Genomic DNA, 19,401 nt, shown 5'->3' with positions numbered 1-19,401 from the left:
AAATGCGTTGCCAGAGACATTATAGGGATTTGGAGTCATTGTGCGCTGTAGATGGGTTAATTGCGTTAAAATTTTTAATCAGATTAATCATGATGATGGATTAATCCACATTAACTTGTTAATTTTGACAGCCCTAATTAAAATGTTAATGTTGAAAAATTTGGGATGTACCACATTTATGCCCTTTGAAAATAAATGCATTTTAGTACAATGTAAATACATTCAAGAACATGTATGTGTGCTAGCAACCTCCTCACTGGTGATTGGTTGGGACATTTCACTCCAGTCTCTGCCACGTACATCTTCATACTAGGCTACATACGTCTGCTATTTCCTTGCTGGACTGTGACGTGATTTTTGTTGTGCGCAGGTGCGATGGATCACGTACAAACCAACAGGGTGTCAGAATGGTATTATGTTTATACTTCTCATCCAACCACAATCAAATTCACTCTATCAGGATGACGTGATTTATCTGGATAGATTTTTGTTTGTTTTTTTGTGTGTTTTTTTGAACGATGACAGGCCAGAATGAAAACAAGCTGAAATGAAATAGGAGTAACAAGGCTGTTTTTAAAATGTAAGGAGTAGAAGTAAAAAGTCGACTGAAAAATAATTTTTCCGGTAAAATATAGATACCCAAAATTTCTACTTAAGTAAGGAAACAAAGTATTTGTACTTAGTTACTTGACACCTCTGTCTAAAATTCACTGATGAAAATACTGATGTACCTAAAACATACAGTGGAGGGAGTTTTAATGTTCACTAGCACTAATATTTTAATCAGATGTTAGTAGTTTAGCTGAAATGACTGCAAACTTGTAAACAATGGCATTGAAGAGCTTAGCTTGGATTAGTTTGATCAGAATGGGACATTTCTACGTTGAATTAGTGCAAAGAATCACACTGAAAGTGATGGAAAAACTTTTTTTTGTCTTCTCCTGACTTCAGTTAGCATTAAATTTACCAACTGGCTCCACTGAAAGTTAACAATGATAATGTCGGCCTGTCAAGCCTGCATTTGTAGTGGTGAACACCAAATATGTAAAGTGTTTTGTTGCTATCATTGAACTGTAATGAATGTGAGACAAAACATTTGTCCAATCATAGTCTAAGTTTTTCAGGAAGGTTCTGTTCTTCCCAGAAACTGTCTAAGGTCTGTTGCTCAGATGGATTTAAATTCTAACGGTCTATCTGCTGTGTCAGCTGCAGAATCCAATACAAAAATCACATTTTTCCCTCATATTCAAGGCACATCTTACTACTGTAATTCTGTAATTGGCGGTCTGTCTGTGTTGATTTGCACGCCACACTGTCTCTCCGATTGTCTTTGATTCCTCCCAGAAGACTTCTTGGGTAAACTGGTTTAAAACCGGTGCCCTAAAAAAAATCATAAATATGTACAGATTTGAAATAAAATCATGAACTGTCAAAATTCTGGGACTTCCACTATGTTATGAGGTGTCTGCGTAATGTTGTTGCATCTTAGTGCCAACAGAGGGCACCAGAGTTATGTGCAAAATGTGGGTGATTCCCAGAACTGAGAAAGCTGGCGCAGGACTGTGACTCTGGTGATTCGTTGACAGTAGAGAGGTCATTTGATCCGTGGCACAAATGAAGACAGGATACAGCGGAGGAACGACTGACTTTTGAAAGGCGGCAAACAGAGATGGTGTGGATTTACATGGCATGAAAGAAGCTGGTAAATGAAACTTAGCAGTAGGGTCGGTGAATAAAGTCAGCGTCACACGGTCAAACCCCAGCTGGACATTAGAAAACGCTATAAATACGGTGGAGAAAATCATCGAGCCAAATATCGCAGGTTTGCCGATAAAATTGTCCCAACTGTGGAAAAGTGTGACACATAAAAAGAGCCTGCAGAGGCTAAATGAGGGATAAAGACAATAAAAACAGTTTAAGGGGTAGACACAGAAGTATGAAAAGAGAGCTAATTTCATTATACAGGGGAGATAGTGAGAATGAGGATTTTTTACTTTGTAAAACATTAACACCTCATTCCTGATGAAGGGGAGATTCACAGGCAGACTGGATATCCGAGATTCCCGTAAGAATGAACGGTCTTCCGGTTTACTCACCTCTGTAAACACATTAATGTAAATCACTGTTCTCCTTCAGTCCAGGGCTCTTGTTTGCTCATGCATCATGTGAATTTGTTTTGTATTTGTCTTCATTTTTCCGACTTCATTCTTTAATTCCCGGAATGTCTGAAATGATGATTATTTAAGGTCCTTATTAATAAAAGCAGCTGGGACCCGGCCACAGACGTATTTACTTTGCTCCGTCTGACAATGCTACTGAGAGATGGAAAATATTTTCCCAAACGGCTGCAGATGGGCTGCACGTTTTAGACATTCAGATAGAATTAAAACTTCTTTTCTGCAGCCCAAACTCCAACCATGAGTCACCGTCCTGGGGTCAGCCTGACCTTTGGTCCGAATCACTCAAAAGTTCATCTGCACTCAAATCAGCTCAGAGAAATTTAGCAAACATCGGTTCAATCAGCAGTCAGGACTCGGACGTGTCTGTGACAACAAAGAGACAAAGAACATTTAAAGCCTTGATGAGAAAATGACTCATAGATGAAATGAAACTTCCTTTACATTCAATATGAAAATCCCACCTTTGAGCCAGTGTGGGAATAATCTGTTTAATTTCTTCCTCATCTCTTCAATTTCATTTCTGTGACATCAGCAGAGTCCACTCTGACTCAAGCATGAACTGAACTACAAGGTCAAAGGTCACTGGGCCTCATAATCAGCCCATGCCTGTAAACATGACACATCCATGATAGAGGAAAAATCTAATTACACTCATAGCACTGATATGAAGGCTGTAGCTGTAAGAAAAGCGCAAGACTGCTGGTTTACGCAACATCCAACATTCCAGAAAAAATGGGGCGCCGTGTAAAATGTGGACACAAACAAAATGCAAGGTTCTGGAAATCTCATAAACCCATATTTGTTTATTATATTAGATGTTTAAACAGAGACATATCATTAAAAATGTTAGTTCACTTTAAATTTGGTGGTAGCAACTCATCTCAAAAAAGTAGGGACAGGACAACAAAAGGCTGGAAAAGTGTTGCTAATGAAAAACAACTGGAGGAGCATTTTACAACTACTTAGATTAAATGTGAACAGGTCAGTGACATGACTGGGTATAAAGGAGCATTTTAGAGAGGCAGAGTCTCTCAGAAGTAAAGATGGGCAGAGGTTCACTAATCTGTGATAAACCGTGACTAAAAATGGGGAACAACTTCAGAAAAATGTTCCTCACTGAAGACTTTGAACCTCCCACCATTCATAGTCCATAATATCATCAAAAGGTTAAGAGAATCTGGAGAAATCTCTGTGAGCAAGGGACAAGGCTGTCCCTTAAAAACACACATAATTCTGTACTGGAAACGGTAAATAGACTTGAGGTTGTGCATTCGACGACTCAAAATGCTTTTATTCTGCAGGTGTCACCTACACCAGGGGTGTCAAACTCAGCCACAGCAGGGGCCTGATTCTGACTTTGGGTCTAACCTGAGGGCCTGACCGTGTCAATATTTAACCATAAAATGTCGACCTTATTTTCAACAGAAATAATTTATGGGGGGAAAAAACTTAGCACCGATTATAAATGATTTTGATATTAAAAAAGTCAACATGGTAAGTCTAAAGGCTCAAAATCTGAGATGAAAAAGTCAAACTTATTGGTTTAAAAGGTAAAAACATGACATTTAAAGACAAAACAATATATTTGAAAGGCAAATATATGTGATAGAAAGTTGATATCATGAGTTTTGATGGTGAAAACGTGAGCTAAAAGTCAAAATCATGAATTTAAAAGGTCAAATATGGGATAAAGTTCCAAATCACAAGTTTTCAAGGTCAAAACAATAAGATACAATTCTTAATCATTAGTTTTAAAGGTCAAACTAAGATTTAAATGTCAAATTTAGGAGTTGAAAATGTCAAAATGTGAGAAAAAAGTCAAAATCATGAGTTTTGAAAGTCAAAATATTGCTCAAAATTGAAAATTGTTGATCTAAAAGGTCAAAATATAAGAGAAAATGTCAAAATTATGAGATTAAAAGGTCAAAATACGGAGATGAAATTTAAAATCATGAGTTTTAATGGTCAAAATGTGAGATAAAATAAAAAATTATGAGTTTAAAAGGTCAAACTTTTACTTAAAATTTAAAATCGTGATTCTAAAAGGTCAAAATATAAATTTATTTTTTACATTCCTGATTTTTAATCAAATTGTTTCTACTCCTTACTATCTATAATTTTTTATGACTCCTCTGGAATATCGTAAATCATCAAGGTTAAGTTTACATCATACTCATTCTGGGTGGGCCGGTTATAATAAAAATATGATATGATCTGGTGGGCCAGGTTTAACTACACCACCAGCCGGAGTTTGACACCCCTGACCTTCTCATTCACACCCATTCACTCACTGATGGCAGAGATTGCTATTGAGGATTGGCCATTAGTATTCGCTAATCTCACTGGTACGCATACATACCCATTTATGCACCACTGGAGCAAACTAGGGGTTAAGTGTCTTGCCCAAGGACACATTGACATGTGTCGAACCCAACACCTTCCAATTGGGAGACAACGGACTCTCCCTACTGAGCCACAGCCACCCCCAAAATCCTTGCATGGGCTCAGGAACACTTCCAGAAATCACTGTCAACACAGTTGGCCGTGCTTTCCACAAGTGACAGCTAAAGCTGGAGGGAAGAAACCAGAAACGCTGCCGTATTCTCTGGACCAAAGCTCATTTAACATGGACTGAGTGCAAATGTAAAACTGTTCTGTGGTCGAATAAATCAATATTTGAAGTTCTTTTTTAAAAACCATGCCGTGTCCTGTGTTCAAAAGAGGAGAGGGAGCATCCAGCTTGTTCTCCTGACTCAGTTCTAAAGCTTGCATCTCTGATCGGCATTAGTGCCGATGGTGTGGGCAGCTCTAACATCTGGAAAGGAACTATCAATCCTGAGAAGTAGAGAGAGGTTTTAGAGCAACATATGCTCCCATCCAGACAATTTCTCCTTCAGCAAGACGATGCTATACCACATACCACATCCATCACAACAGCGTAGCTTCACAGGATAAGAGTCCCGGGAAAACACTGGGAGCATCAAAGAAGACCCAGGACTGCTTGTCAGCTAGAATCCTACATCAGAGAAGAATGGGACAGCATTCCTCTCCCAGAAGGGCAAACATGGCCCTGTCCCAACTTTTTTGAGATGTGCTGCTGACATCAAATTTAAAATGAGCTTATATTTTCATGAAATGGTAAAATGTCTCGGTTTCAACATCCGATATGTTGATGGGCTTATGAGATTTGACAGTCACTAACTTCTGTTTTTATTCACATTTTACACAGCGCCCCAACTTTTTGGAATTGGGGTTGTAAATCATGTCCCCAAGCCGGATGCATGCATGAAAATGTAAACAGAAAGTACATCTACGGCCTACAGAGCAGCTCAGGGAGGATTTTCAGGAAGTCGTTTGTAAAGGGGAAACTGTTGAGAGGTTTTTGAAATCCAACATGTTAAAAAAGCTCGACACTGAGAGCCTGATGAATTTCTCCTCTCTTTAAAAATATAAATAAACTAAATAAAGAAGCTTCAAAAACAGAGCTGGGTTCACATCTTTACTGGGTCACAGTTCCAACACAATTCACCAGCAAATGACAGAGGAGGAAACACAAATAGAAACAAAACTATAAATCACAAAAAAGAAGAAAATCTGTAAAAGCCTGTCATTGGAAACTGATTGTAGTTAAAATCTGTTTGTACCGAAAGAAAAGACGATAAAGAGAAACACGGACACACAAACAGCTCCAGACTCTCCAGCATCATGAGGAGTTTCCTTTTCCTCTGGCGCCCCCTTGTGTTCATGTTGGGTCCATGATTGCAGCTGATGTGGGTACATTCATGACAGAGGCGTGGGGAGCGAACACAGCGACACACTGACGGTAGCAGCAACAGACAGCAGAGATAAAGGGACGAGACTACACACATAAACAGATCCTGTCAGAATAATCACTTCTCATTCAGGACGTGGCGGCTCTCCGGGGGTTCATGCCATTTCTGATTAGTTTTTTTGTTGTTGTTGTTGTTGCCAGGCAGAACACAGCAGCGTCCGTCCTCTCATCATCCCCTCTCTTACATAATCTGGATTATCATCCTGACTTCCTCTTCCTCTAAAAGCCTCGCGGTGTCACAGATCTGTTGACCTCTGGCAGATCTGTGACATCGCATATGTGTGCATCACGCCATCAGACTCCGCTGATCCCCGTTCACATTCACTGGGCGCCGTCTGTCCATGAACCCAACGCACACAGAAGAGGAGAAGAAGAGTCTCAAAGTTCCTCTCTCCCTCAGTCTCCTTCAGAGTCCGGCTGATAACCGCGGGGGCCTAGTAGAGGTCGGAGATGTAGTCGAAATCCTTAAAGTGGTCCTGCTCCTTGCGGGTGAGGGTGCGGCGCTCACGGGGTGGTGTGAGGGCGGGAGCCTCGGCGGTGAACTCGACGTCAAAGTTGCTGATGTCCTCTCTTCCTCCAATGGTCGGGACAAAGGGGGGCGGGACTTTCCTCTGGAGAAGAGCCTCCCAGTCCATACCCTGAATAAAATAACAGAGTTTAGTTTGGGCTTCATCCACCAACTGTTCTTAAAACCCTCCGAAACAGTTTTAAGAAGATTCTGACAGCCACCAAAGTCTTCCTCTCTGTGATTTGATCTTAGCTAAAAAACAAAATACTCCAGAGCACTCTGACCAACATTACAGAGCTGGTATGAGAGGACACCATGATTTATTTTGCACTTCATGTTATTCTGCTGCATTATTATCAAACACACACATATAAACAACCCATAAGGACTCATATACCCAGTTCTCCGGATAGAAAAATTATGAAGGGGAAAACACTAACAATACATTTTCCTTTATATTTATACAGCATAGGTCAAAATCAATTAGATTTAACAACTACAGTCATTTTCAGTTTTTTTGGACACAAAAATAAAGTGAATGGGCACTCCCGAGTCATGATTTGTTGAAGACATCAGTGCATGTGTGCTGGATTCATAGAATGGGGGCTTTTTAACCCATTTTCACCACTTTTCCTTCTCATTTATGCCACTTTTTTCTACTCTTACTTTTAATTCATTTTTGCCACTTTTGAACCCAATTTTCCTACTTCACCTGGTCAGTTTTGCAACTTTTTGCCACTTGATACCCATTCTTAACACTTTTTAACTGCTTTTCAACATTTTCCAACCATTTTTATCCCTTTTGCAGTTCTGTAACCATCTAAAGATAAAAATTCTGTGACTGCATGCTATTTTTAGCTCTTCTTTTCTAATATAAACTAATTCCTACCCCTTTTTAACCTGTTTTTTGCCAGTTTATCTGGCTATTTTAACCCATTTTTTAATCTTTGTTGCCTATTTTGCCTCTTCAACCCATTTTGGTCCATTTTCACCAACTTTTGCCACTCTTTAACCACTTTTCAACATTTTCCACCCATTTCTCCCCTTTGTTGCACTTTTTTGTACAAATATTTAGCCACTTTAATTCCATTTCCTCCTTTGAACCCTTTTCACTGCTGTTTCCATTCCTTTTGCCAGTTTTTTCCTGCATCTATTCCATTTTTTTCCACTTCTGACTCATTGTCGTTGATGTTTAGCCCTGTTTATGACATCAGGCCATTTTTGCAACTTTTCTGCCACTGTATCCCCATTTTTAACACTTTTTAACTGCTTTTCAACATTTTCCAACCATTTTTATCCCTTTTGCAGTTCTGTAACCATCTAAAGATAAAAATTCTGTGACTGCATGCTATTTTTAGCTCTTCTTTTCTAATATAAACTAATTCCTACTCCTTTTTAACCTGTTTTTTGCCAGTTTATCTGGCTATTTTAACCCATTTTTTAATCTTGGTTGCCTATTTTGCCTCTTCAACCCATTTTGGTCCATTTTCACCAACTTTTGCCACTCTTTAACCACTTTTCAACATTTTCCACCCATTTCTCCCCTTTGTTGCACTTTTTTGTACAAATATTTAGCCACTTTAATCCCATTTCCTCCTTTGAACCCTTTTCACTGCTGTTTCCATTCCTTTTGCCAGTTTTTTCCTGCATCTATTCCATTTTTTTCCACTTCTGACTCATTGTCGTTGATGTTTAGCCCTGTTTATGACATCAGGCCATTTTTGCAACTTTTCTGCCACTGTATCCCCATTTTTAACACTTTTTAACTGCTTTTTAACATTTTCCAACCATTTTTATCCCTTTTGCAGTTCTGTAACCATCTAAAAATAAAAATTCTGTGACTGTATGCTACTTTTAGCTCTTCTTTTCTGATATAAACTCATTTCTTACCCCTTTTTAACCTTTTACCGGTTTATCTGGCTATTTAAACCCATTGTTGACACTTTCATGCCCATCTTTCCTCTTCAACCCATTTTGGTCCATTTTCACCCATTTTTGCCACTCTTTAATCACTTTACAATATTTTCCACCCATTTTTTCCCCCTTGTTGCATTTTTTTGTAGAGATTTTTTGCCACTTTAATCCTATTTTCCTCTTTTAAACCCTTTTCACTGCTGTTTCCATTCCTTTTGCCAATTTTTTCCTACATCTATTCCATTTTTTTTCCACTTTTGACTCATTGTTGTTGATGTTTCGCCCTGTTTATTACATCAGGCCATTTTTGCAAATTTTTTGCCACTTGTACCCCATTTATATACTTAAATGTATATATTTTTCAAAAATATAAAATATGATTATCACAGCTTAACTTGAGAATGGATCACAATTTTGCTGATCTGAATGGGCCCCTGTTTGGCTGAGCCCAAGAAAGTCCTCCCCTTTTACCCCCCTTCTAGGCCAGTCACATGATCAGAATGTTCCAGAATGTTCCGTGTGTTTCACTCAGGTACTTCATGAATCAACATTTAAAGGTCATGTGACACCTGTGTTATGGTGGGTCCTCATGGGTTAAAAAATGTGCAAAAACCCCTGACTTAAAAAGTATTAATTCAAATATGCAATGTTTGATCTTCTCTGCAAAATGTTAAATTATGAAAATAAATTTAGCACATGGGCACTCTCTGCTCTTGCAGTGAAGACAAAAACAGCTGATATTAAACACTGACAGCCATGGACTAACAAAAACAGAAAACTCACCCTGAAGAACGGCTGTTTCTTCACGTCTTCAGCATCCTTTTCTCCAGAGCCGAGACGTCTTTCTGGATTTCTTCTCAACAACTACAATCAGGAGAAAACCAAACACAGGGAGCTTTAATAAAACCTGAAAATCATTCAGAAACTTTATATGGCAGGGGTATTTTGAGTACAATAAGTTTACACTCACACGTCTCATGATGCCGATGGCTTCAGTGGAGAGGAAACGAGGGTAGCGCACTTCATCGTTCACAATGCTGTCGAAAACCTCCTCCTCATCATCACCAGGGAATGGAGACTGATGGAAAACAACACATGAATTTTATTTTTCACATTTGATGCAGCTCCTTTCAGACTCAAAAATCTTTGAATGAGTTGGTGAGAAACTGGTGATTCTTGTTTTTTTTCCTGCCAAAGAACTAAGACTATTGTGAAGCATCAACGCTGTCCACTTTGCCAAACAGTTCATCCTCACATCATGTTCCCATAAAAATGAAACATAATATTTGAAGGTATTTCCTATTCTAAAATCTCTGCTTCCTTTTGTGCCCAAAGCATCATAATAGAAATCTGTCAGCATTTAGAGAATAATGCTTCTCACAGAGTTTCATGAGAAAAAAAGCATTTTAGTCTATAAAAAAAGATAATCATACTGTTGTAAAGTTTATTAACTCTGTATTCTTACCTCACCGACCAACATCTCATAGATGAGCACGCCCAGCCCCCACCAGTCGACCGCTCGGGTGTACGACGTGTCTGTCAGCACCTCTGGGGCCAAAAACTCAGGGGTCCCACAGAAAGTGCTCGTCCTGTCCCCATAACCCATACCTCAGGAAGAAAATCACATGTAGACTTAAACCTGAACCTCAGTGAGAGGAGCAGACAGGAAATAATTTACTGTGGCTGTGGAATGAACTGGTGAAAGTGGACTAATACAGCTAGATGGATGGATGGATGGATGCATGGATGGATGGATGGATGGATGGATGGATGGATGGATGGATGAATGGCTCACTGGGTGGATGGATGGATGGATGGATGGATGGATGGATGGATGGATGGATGGATGGATGGATGGATGGATGAATGGCTCACTGGGTGGATGGATGGATGGATTGATGGATGGATGGATGGATGGGTGGATGTGTGGATGGATGGATGGCTCATTGGGTGGATAGATGGATAGATTGATGGATGGATGGATGGGTGGATGGATGGATGCATGGATGAATGGATGGATGGATGGCTCTTCTGGTAGATGGATGGATGGACGGATGCATGGATGAATGGATGAATGCATGGATCGATGGAAGGCTTATTGGGTGGATGGATGTATGTATGGATGAATGGATGGATGGATGGATGGGTGGCTTATTGGGTGGGTGGATGGATGGATGGATGCATGGATGGATGGGAAGTTGGATGGATGGACTGACAGATAGTTAGAATAAATTTACCTTCTTTACAGAGACCAAAGTCTGCTATCTTCACGAAGCCCTCTGTGTCGAGCAGCAGGTTGTCCAGTTTTAGATCTCTGAAAAACCAGAAAAGAATCTTTGATGTCTTTTCATCTGTATGATCAGAAAAATGGTCTTTCAATATGCAAGGCCTTAATGAAATATTCTGTTTACAAAACCTCTAGAGCATTAAGAAAAAAAAAACTACACATGAATGGAAATCCACAGCCAGACTGCCCTTTCTTGAGAAACAGTTTATGCATGAGGACTATCATTATGATGAAGATGAAGAACTCACCGGTACACGATCTTATGTTCATGGAGAAACTGCAGACCCAAAACCACACAGGCTGAGTAGAACCTATGAACAGAAAAACAAACAATCCAGATTTTACACAGGTCTAGAACAAATGGTCAAAATCATCCAAATTATCATGTCCATATTGAGCTTTTTCTATACTCTGTGAGTTATTGGTTAAATACAGACATATATAAGGATTTATGCACTGTTACTAGCATGGCTGATAGGACAGTCTCCTCTTTAACACACACCACAAACACACACACAGCAGAACTCACACAGCACGAGGCTCTGAAAAGACGTCGGCGTGTATGTGCATCATGAGGTCTCCTCCCGCTGTGTACTCCATGACAAAACAGACATGTTCTGGCGTCTGGAAACATGCAAACAGGTTGACCAGGAAGGGATGGTGGGAGCCGTTGACGGTCTCAAAGATCCGCTTCTCACACATCAGACTGGAGACAGACCGAGCGGAGGATGAGTGTATGAGACAGTGAAAACTTTACAACATGGAGACATGAGATGATTTACTGGAGCTGAAACCATGGTGGAGTATTTCTACCTTTCCACTTCATCCCTCGCCACGATGTCTCCTTTCTTCAGGGCTTTGATGGCGTACAGGCTGCCTGTCTGTTTGTATTCTGACAGTAACACCTAAAGACAATTAAATCTATGAGTTACCTTAATCATAAAAAAATATTCATAAACAGATCTAATGCTGATTAAAAACAAAATTATTATTTAATTGTTATTGTTAATTGTATTTAAATTATTATGTGCCTCTGCAAGGTAAACAATCCCTATCCCTAAGCCCCGCCCTCCATTGCTGCAATGCACCGACATCCAGCTCGTCGGTCACCACAGAAAAGCATAAACATACTGATCTTTCTGCAGTTTTATTGAAACTTATACTGTTACAACCTAGAAAAATGTTTAAATGATGGGTGTGGGGTCAATGCAGCACTGATACAAAGTATCCTGAAACTCTAGACCAGTGGTTCTCAACCAGTCTAGCCTCAGGACCCACCAATATCTTTGATGACATATAGCGACCCAAATTTCAAAAATTTTTTAATCATGCACGTCACTTAGTAAATAAAAATGTTCCACTTAAAATCTTGGATGGAACAGAATTTATGACAGGAACAAGAGCCATCAAAACTGACATGTTTTACACCCCTCTTTCCCCATGATAACGTGTAAATTTTAGCCAATTTTCCAGACATTTTGAGAAATTACTTCATTAACAGGGTAAAAGCAGCTCTTTTATTGCAAGGAAAGGAGATAAATGATTTGAAATACTGAAAAAAATAATAAATTCACCCATTATCACAATAAAACTGAGTAAAATTAACAGTATGCATGTTCTTCATAGACTTTTGCTACCATTGTTTCCCAAACACACATTCGCAACCCACTGAAAACTGCTCCACGACCCACTGTTGGGTCCCGTCCCTCTGGACAATGAAATACATTTTTTCCCTTTCCCTCACATAAACACAGGAAAGTCTCTCATTAGGATGAAGCTATGTGTGCACATAGTGTGTCTGCAAAATCACAAGTACAGAAGCTCTTTCACTTTATTGGTAACATCATGGATATTGGATAACATCACCTAGCTGCAAACTTTTGTATTAACGCTGTGGTAATTTCGCTTCAGCTTCGAGACACTAGCTCATCATATCGCCCTTTCAAATTATGCTTTGATAATTGCACATCAGTGTTGATTGTTGCCAAAGACTGTAGTTAAAGCCTGCCATCTAAGTTAACATGGGCTCAGTGATTGGTCAGTTTCTGGACAGTGAAACTACAGCTGTGGGTCAAGCACATATAGACATTTTGCATATACCATCACACAGTCTATGCAGCTCTGCCCCGCCCCCTCCTGGACAGCTAAAGCAGCCTCTGATTGGATACCAGTCCTGAACACACACTCTTGTGCACAAGTTCCCCACAGTAGTAGTGACATTTATAGTGCAAAGCTTGTACACAGACAGCTTTCATAGCCTGAAATGCCTGCAAATCATTTTATAAAGCATAAAAAAGCATTTTTCATAGCAATTGCTCATTAGAAACACAAGCACTGAATGGTCTAATGCTAATAGCAGCACACACTGCACATTTCAAACCGTGACCCTGTTAACTTTCAACTGAATGAGATGTTGAAAACAGAGAGAGCACTCGCCTCTTTGTGCAGTCTGAAGGGCATATTCTGACATTTTAATGGAAAGCTAAACAAAGAGGTTTTTGGTGTAAACGGCTACACAGACGTCAAAGGTTTTGTTGCAACTTTCCAGTCCTGTATCTCACCCTTGAGGTGACTCACGTTATTTGATAACAGTCAATGACATTTGTGTGAAAAAGGCTGGTTCTACTCTGTAGTCTCTTCCTCTACATGTTCCAAACACAGCTCAAACATACTGTCACTGTCAACTGAAATGCACAGCAATGAGAGATGGCATAGTAATCAACTGTCTGCAAAAGGTCTGTGATGCAAGGTAACTTTGACCTCCAAAATCCAATTATTTTACCCTCAAGTCCAAGTGAAAGCCTGAGCCAAATTTCACCCATATTCCTCAATGCATTCTTGAAATATTGTGATCATAATTTACCTTTCCGAAGTGTCCCCGTCCGAGTACGGCTATCAGCTTGAAGTCCTGCAGGCAGAGAGGACTACCACTGGATCTGAGACATAAAAAAGACAGATTATGGGCTGTGCATGCAACATAAACAACAACATATGCTTAAGAGAGAGATAATAAAGCTCCCTTATAATCTGTGTGAGGTTTCATTATGAAAAAGGACAACTGTTCAGTCAGGAAAACTCTAATTGTAGATTTAACCAGCTGTGACAAAGCTGCAGCCTTCTCCCTGAATCTTAGATCTAGACCGAGCTAAGCAGTGTTTGTATTATTGAAGCTAACAGCAAGTGTTTTTTTTATTTGGAGCGACATATGCTGTCATCCACATTAATGCTGACTCAGCTGCAGAGTGTCCAGCACAGGACCATATTGTGTGTGGGGGTGTTCCTGGTGTCAAACTGTGTCGGCCATATTGGAAATGATATTTTCAGGTTTGTTTGTTTTTTGTGTGTGAGAATAAAAGTGTCTGTGTGTGTGTGTTCACCTGCGAAAAGAGTTCTGGGACAGCGATCTGGTCGGCTGCTCGTGAACAGGGACATCCGGTGTCGATGGGGGTTCAATGACCGGCGTCTGTTCCTGTGAAACACCACAGAGACGAAGGAGGAGGGAGGAGAGGATGTACGGAGGAAAACAACAGAGAGGGGGTGACAAAAAGAGTGAATAAGGAGGAAAAAAACTGGTCTCTAACATCTGCAACGACCTTCAGTCAAACAGACAAACACCGAGGCTCATCATGGCCCGGTTCCAGATCCTCTGCTGGACAACAGGCTCCCTCCTCCTCTATATGCCCTCCTCACAGCTAATTACCTCAGTAAAAAACATCAGTGTAATTAATCCTTTAATACTTCAGCCCGGTTGATCACACCATCTGCCACAGAGCATCTCTAATTCTGTGTCCTGTTCTGCTTCTGGTCTCTGCAATCCAAATTTGACTTTATGGCACGAATAGAAGCAAACATAGGGATGTAAAAACATTTATTCCAATGGTTTTAAATAAATTATTACCAAGATAAAGTCACTTTAAGCTATTGTAATGACACTGAATATGAGGGGGTTCCTCAAGGCTCTACGTTCGGCCCAGTTTTGTTTTTTAACCCATTTTTAAAAGATAATTATCAACAATTAAATCCAACAGATAAGAATAAAAACCGATATGTATTTTATGGAAATTATTTTTGTTTTTTTTTTTAGTTTTTTTTTATAAAATCAGTGGAATTGTGTGTGTGTGAATATTTTAGCCTTTAAAGGGTTAAAATCCCCAAAATATAATTAATATCTGATAGGTTTATTTCAGGTTAAAGTAGTTTTAAAGGGGAGAAATATTGATATACAACATTTCTACTGCTGATTTTAGGAAGCTGACAATTTATGTTGTTAGGACTATGAGTTTCAGGTGTTTTTTTTTTTTTTTTTCCAATCTCACATTGCAAGAAAAAAAAAAAAAAAAAAAATTAATGGATCAAAATCAATGTTGCTGCAAATAATTGACCAATCTCAGGGTCTTATAATAATAATAATAATAATAATAATAATAATAAATACTCCCTGATATGTATTTTATGGAAAATTTTTAATTTTATTAAGAAAATAATAATAATAAAATCAGTAGAGTTCGGTAAGCACACTGGCCTTTAAAGGGTTAAAAGCCCTAAAATGAAATTGATATTTGATATGTATATTGAGGCTGAAGTAGTTTTATAGGGGAGAAAAATTTATGTATTTTTTACGGCTGATTTTAGGAAGCTGATATTTTATGTTGTTAGGACCATGAGTGTCAGGTTTTTTTTTAATCTGACATTCCAAAAAAAATAAAAAAATAAAAAAAAATAAATAATAATAAAAAAATAATAATAATAAATTTTAAAAAATTAATGGATCACATTCAATGTTGCTGCAAATTATTGACCAATCTCAGGGTCTTTTAATAATAATAACAATAATAATAATAATAATAAATACTCCCTGATATGTATTTTATGGAAATTTTTTTATTTTATTTTTTCAATTAAAAATCAGTAGAGTTGGTTAAACATACTGGCCTTTAAAGGGTGAAAATCCCTAAAATAAAATTGATATTTACATTTGAGGCTACATTACTTTTAAAAAACAGACTTGTTTAAAATGGAAGAAATATTGATATATATTATTTTTACAGCTGTTTCTGGGAAGTAAACATCTTTTGTCCTTAGGGACAAATGCATCAGGATATCAAATAGACTTTTAAGGGTTAAAGGAAGCCCCTTCATTATCATGAGATGAAAAAAAGGCCATCCTGTACCATACATTTTGAAAATCATAACTCTATCAGGCCAAAGATGAGATGCTAAAAACTCATGTTAAATTAAGGGTGTCTGTAGTCACTGTTTAAGGCTTGTTTGCTCAGTCAGCTTGGCTAAAAGTCTGCCCACTGATGTTTTTCTAAATCCTACAGTAAGTGTGAAAAAGTCTGAAAAGGCTAGCAGCTATATGCTGTCGTTCTTTCTTTTCCTTTAACTGAAGTTTTCCTAAGCTGGTAAAGTTTTCTCCCCCCTCCCTAAAGTTCCCTCCTCTCCTCAGGCGACCTCTCTCACACCGTCGCCCTCTGCAGATTGTTTTCTCTTCACGCTGGGAAACTAACAGGGATTTGGCCTTGATCAAATTAAAGCTCCCCTCCATCCAATTGTGTCTCATTAAATCTGCCTCCCTGAGTTTTTCTCTTCTTTTTTTCTCTAATCATTCTCCCTCTCCTCTCTCTCTCTGCCTGTCTTAGATTTCACAGCTCAGCAGAGTATGACTGGAGCGTTTGTTTCCACACCAGAGTCTGCAGGTCAGAAGTGAGCAAAACAGAAACATGATAGTGTTAAGATGCCGATCTGTTCCTCCCGCTCTGAGAATGTCCCGTCTGATTCCCTCCTTTTTTTAACTCACCAGAGGAGCAGGTGCGTCCACCACGTCTCTCCTGTTTTCAGCTTTGGGAGGAGAGTCGCTGTCCAGATTCAGCTTCTCCACGGAGATTTCTCTGAAGTTCAACAACATGGATAGAAAATAAATCAGACTTACTGTCCCAAAGTTTGAAATTAAAGGACTTTACTGTGACAGTAGCATAACAGAATGAGGGGAAATGTTTGCTTTACGAGCCAATAGACCATACTACTTTAACAGACCAGATTCTGATGGTGGTCATGTTCCTGTGCCGGACCGTTAAAGGTGCTTTTTATCACGTTTTACTGTTATATTCCTGGTTGTTGATTATTGCAAGCTTTTCTTATTATATCCATGGTTACCAAAGGTAAATTATAACCAGAAAGCACATAAATGCCAATGTTAGTGTGTACAATTTTTAGGTTTTAGGGTTCACTCACTGTTCTTATTACTGTTGTAATAACTTAAACATCTATAGTAATCCTGAAGCATACATGCAGATTCATCTGAATTCAGTGACTGATGCTAAAAAGCATGGACAATGATAAAAGCTGAGGTAATTTTTTTAAATAAGAGATAATTCCATGAAGTGATGAATCAAAACTGGTAAAAAATCGTGAGAATTATTTCTAAGGAGATTAAATATTTGCTCCCTTTTCTTCAGAATATTTTTCAGCCATTGAAAAGCTGAAGAGACACTGTTTACATACCCGGTGCTGTGTGTGTTTCCTGAGAAACTCGGTGTGTAAGCAGGAGCGTTGCCTCCACTGGGAATAGCATTCCTGAGCAGGCGGACCCAGGTAGCGATGTCGACGTTCATCTGACGAGCTCGCAGGAAAGCTTTACCTGGAAAACACACAAACCAGAACAAAACTGGATGAAGAAAAGAGAAGGCAATGATTGTAGCTTGGAAAAGAAAGGAGTTTATTTTGGAGAGCTGATTAATGTCTTTATTTTGAAAACATAAAATCATGAAAAAAGAACAAGAAAGAAAGACAATAACTTTCACCAGCAAACCCTTAAGCATCTCAGATGAGTGAAAGGGAGAATTAAAATGTATTTAATCTAACTGCTTATTCTTCTAAATAAAAAGGAGTTTCTTTATGCTAAACTGACATTTTTTTTTATGCAACATGTGATGAAAAAATGTTTATACATCATCATCATCATCCTCATAATCATCATCATCATCATCATCATCTTTATTAGCAGACATAGAAGTCCATAAAAACAAATAAACTGAGATTAAAAACAGTGATATGCCCGCCGGCAGTTTTCAGGCCTTTTGGACATCCACAGCCTGACCAGGAGATCGTGGCAACCCAACTACCCGCCGGGGCAGCACCCTAGGCCATGCTTACTCCCCACATCCACCCCTTACTGTAAACCTTAAGATGCAGATTTTGTTATTTTGGTAAGATATTATTTCCCCATGCCCCTGGTAATATGCAAGGACATCCACAGCACGACTGGGGTTGTGTCAATCCTCCCCCCTCTTCCCAATGGTATCCTCAGGCTGGCTTACTCGCCATTACAGGTCTTACTTCAGCCTCAACTTTAGGCCCAAACATGCCCTTAAGTTCTGCACAGTACTATGTATTAAATAAATCTAAATTAACTATACTACCCCAAAAAAGATGAACACATGTAATAATGGTATATTTCTGTGTGTGGTATCCACTCCACTCTACTTAGCATTGGAATCAGGCACTTTGGTTCCCATGACAGTATACACTTTGATAGAACTGTTTTAACATAGTTGGGGTGGTCCCAGCATGGCTACGTGTGACTACCATGGTGTCCAACATGGATGGAAAACATTAAGACAATAGTGTGCCTACTTCTCAGACTGCAAGATCCCAAATGGTTGCAAAGAGCGGGGCAGAATAATATTGAAAAATACAAGAGCGTCTAGAGATATTTACAGCAGTATCAAGCTGACAGTGGGAGAGGTTTGACTCCCTTGTCGGACATCCCACTAGTGATGCTAATGCTGACGGTACTCTCTGACCAATCAGTGGTAGGCAGGGTGTCTACGTCATATTTCAGTTAGAGCTATGCTGGATTGGAACCTCAGCAGGGGTGATACTAAATAAAGTATCAGGTACCAGGTATGATCCCTAATCAAAAAAATATATAAAACAAGTGGAATTGAGGCGAGTCAAGCTTGTAACTCATCATAGAAAAGCCCTGAGGTAATAATGCTTGTAGCTTATTGCATATCATCATTGTAAAAATGATAAGGAAAATAATTGCACCACTTGCTTCACATCAAGAGAGAGAAAATGCACTTAAAAAATAGAACAGAATCTAAAACAACTCACTTGATCAGAGAGGTAAGACTGTGCAAAAACAAATATGATAGCAAAATATGCATAAAACCTGGTTAAATTCTAAGTTTTAAAATAAGTTTAGTGCTGCATAAATGTGAGGCAGGATGAGTAAAAGATGTTCTGTACTTATTAGTTTACCTTGAGAGATAAGTTTCCTAATAAGACCTGATTGACCAACCTATGTGTGCCTGTAGTGTTATTATATGCATGCTATATGCAGTTACAATGCACCTTTAAATTCCCCTATGAAGGAAAAAAGAGAAGAAGAACCAATTCTAGACGTCAGAAAACCAGCTGTGTTGTTTTAGTCCATCTAAAACTGAACTAATTTGCTTTCATTCCTTTTTGTGTTCAAGTTTGTGAGATTTCCCAGTGAAAAGCACATTTAACCAACGTATCGTCTTAATATATTTGTGCCTTTTTCAGTTATTTTGTTTTATAATGCTTGCACTTGAGCCGTGTTTCTGAGCTGGAAAATGGCGCTCTTTCACCTCGTTAGCATGCGACAGATGGATGAAAACCTCCTGCAGCTTTAATGGCATGACACAGCTGA

The 19,401-nt window shown here is 38.9% G+C and overlaps 1 protein-coding gene across 5 annotated transcripts in view; it reads right to left on the bottom strand.

The window, feature by feature from the left end:
* Positions 1 to 5,665: 5,665 nt before the first annotated feature.
* pkn1b (protein kinase N1b) overlaps positions 5,666 to 19,401 on the bottom strand; it is a 74,380-nt gene continuing 60,644 nt past the window's right edge. For all 5 annotated transcript variants that reach the window (XM_041777670.1, XM_041777669.1, XM_041777671.1 and 2 more), the window contains 12 exons: positions 17,226 to 17,361; positions 16,522 to 16,612; positions 14,099 to 14,190; positions 13,585 to 13,657; positions 11,535 to 11,626; positions 11,251 to 11,427; positions 10,970 to 11,032; positions 10,672 to 10,748; positions 9,900 to 10,042; positions 9,405 to 9,512; positions 9,218 to 9,298; positions 5,666 to 6,650 (listed from right to left, as the gene is read on the bottom strand). In XM_041777670.1, coding sequence (XP_041633604.1) covers positions 6,447 to 6,650; positions 9,218 to 9,298; positions 9,405 to 9,512; positions 9,900 to 10,042; positions 10,672 to 10,748; positions 10,970 to 11,032; positions 11,251 to 11,427; positions 11,535 to 11,626; positions 13,585 to 13,657; positions 14,099 to 14,190; positions 16,522 to 16,612; positions 17,226 to 17,361 — 1,337 coding nt within the window. In that variant the 3' untranslated portion in view covers positions 5,666 to 6,446. The remainder of the gene's footprint in view (positions 6,651 to 9,217; positions 9,299 to 9,404; positions 9,513 to 9,899; positions 10,043 to 10,671; positions 10,749 to 10,969; positions 11,033 to 11,250; positions 11,428 to 11,534; positions 11,627 to 13,584; positions 13,658 to 14,098; positions 14,191 to 16,521; positions 16,613 to 17,225; positions 17,362 to 19,401) is intronic.

Source organism: Cheilinus undulatus, linkage group 21, assembly GCF_018320785.1.
Source record: "Cheilinus undulatus linkage group 21, ASM1832078v1, whole genome shotgun sequence".
NCBI lineage: Eukaryota > Metazoa > Chordata > Actinopteri > Labriformes > Labridae > Cheilinus > Cheilinus undulatus.
Note: the sequence above shows the minus strand (reverse complement) of the source record. Positions and strands in the feature narration are given on the sequence as shown.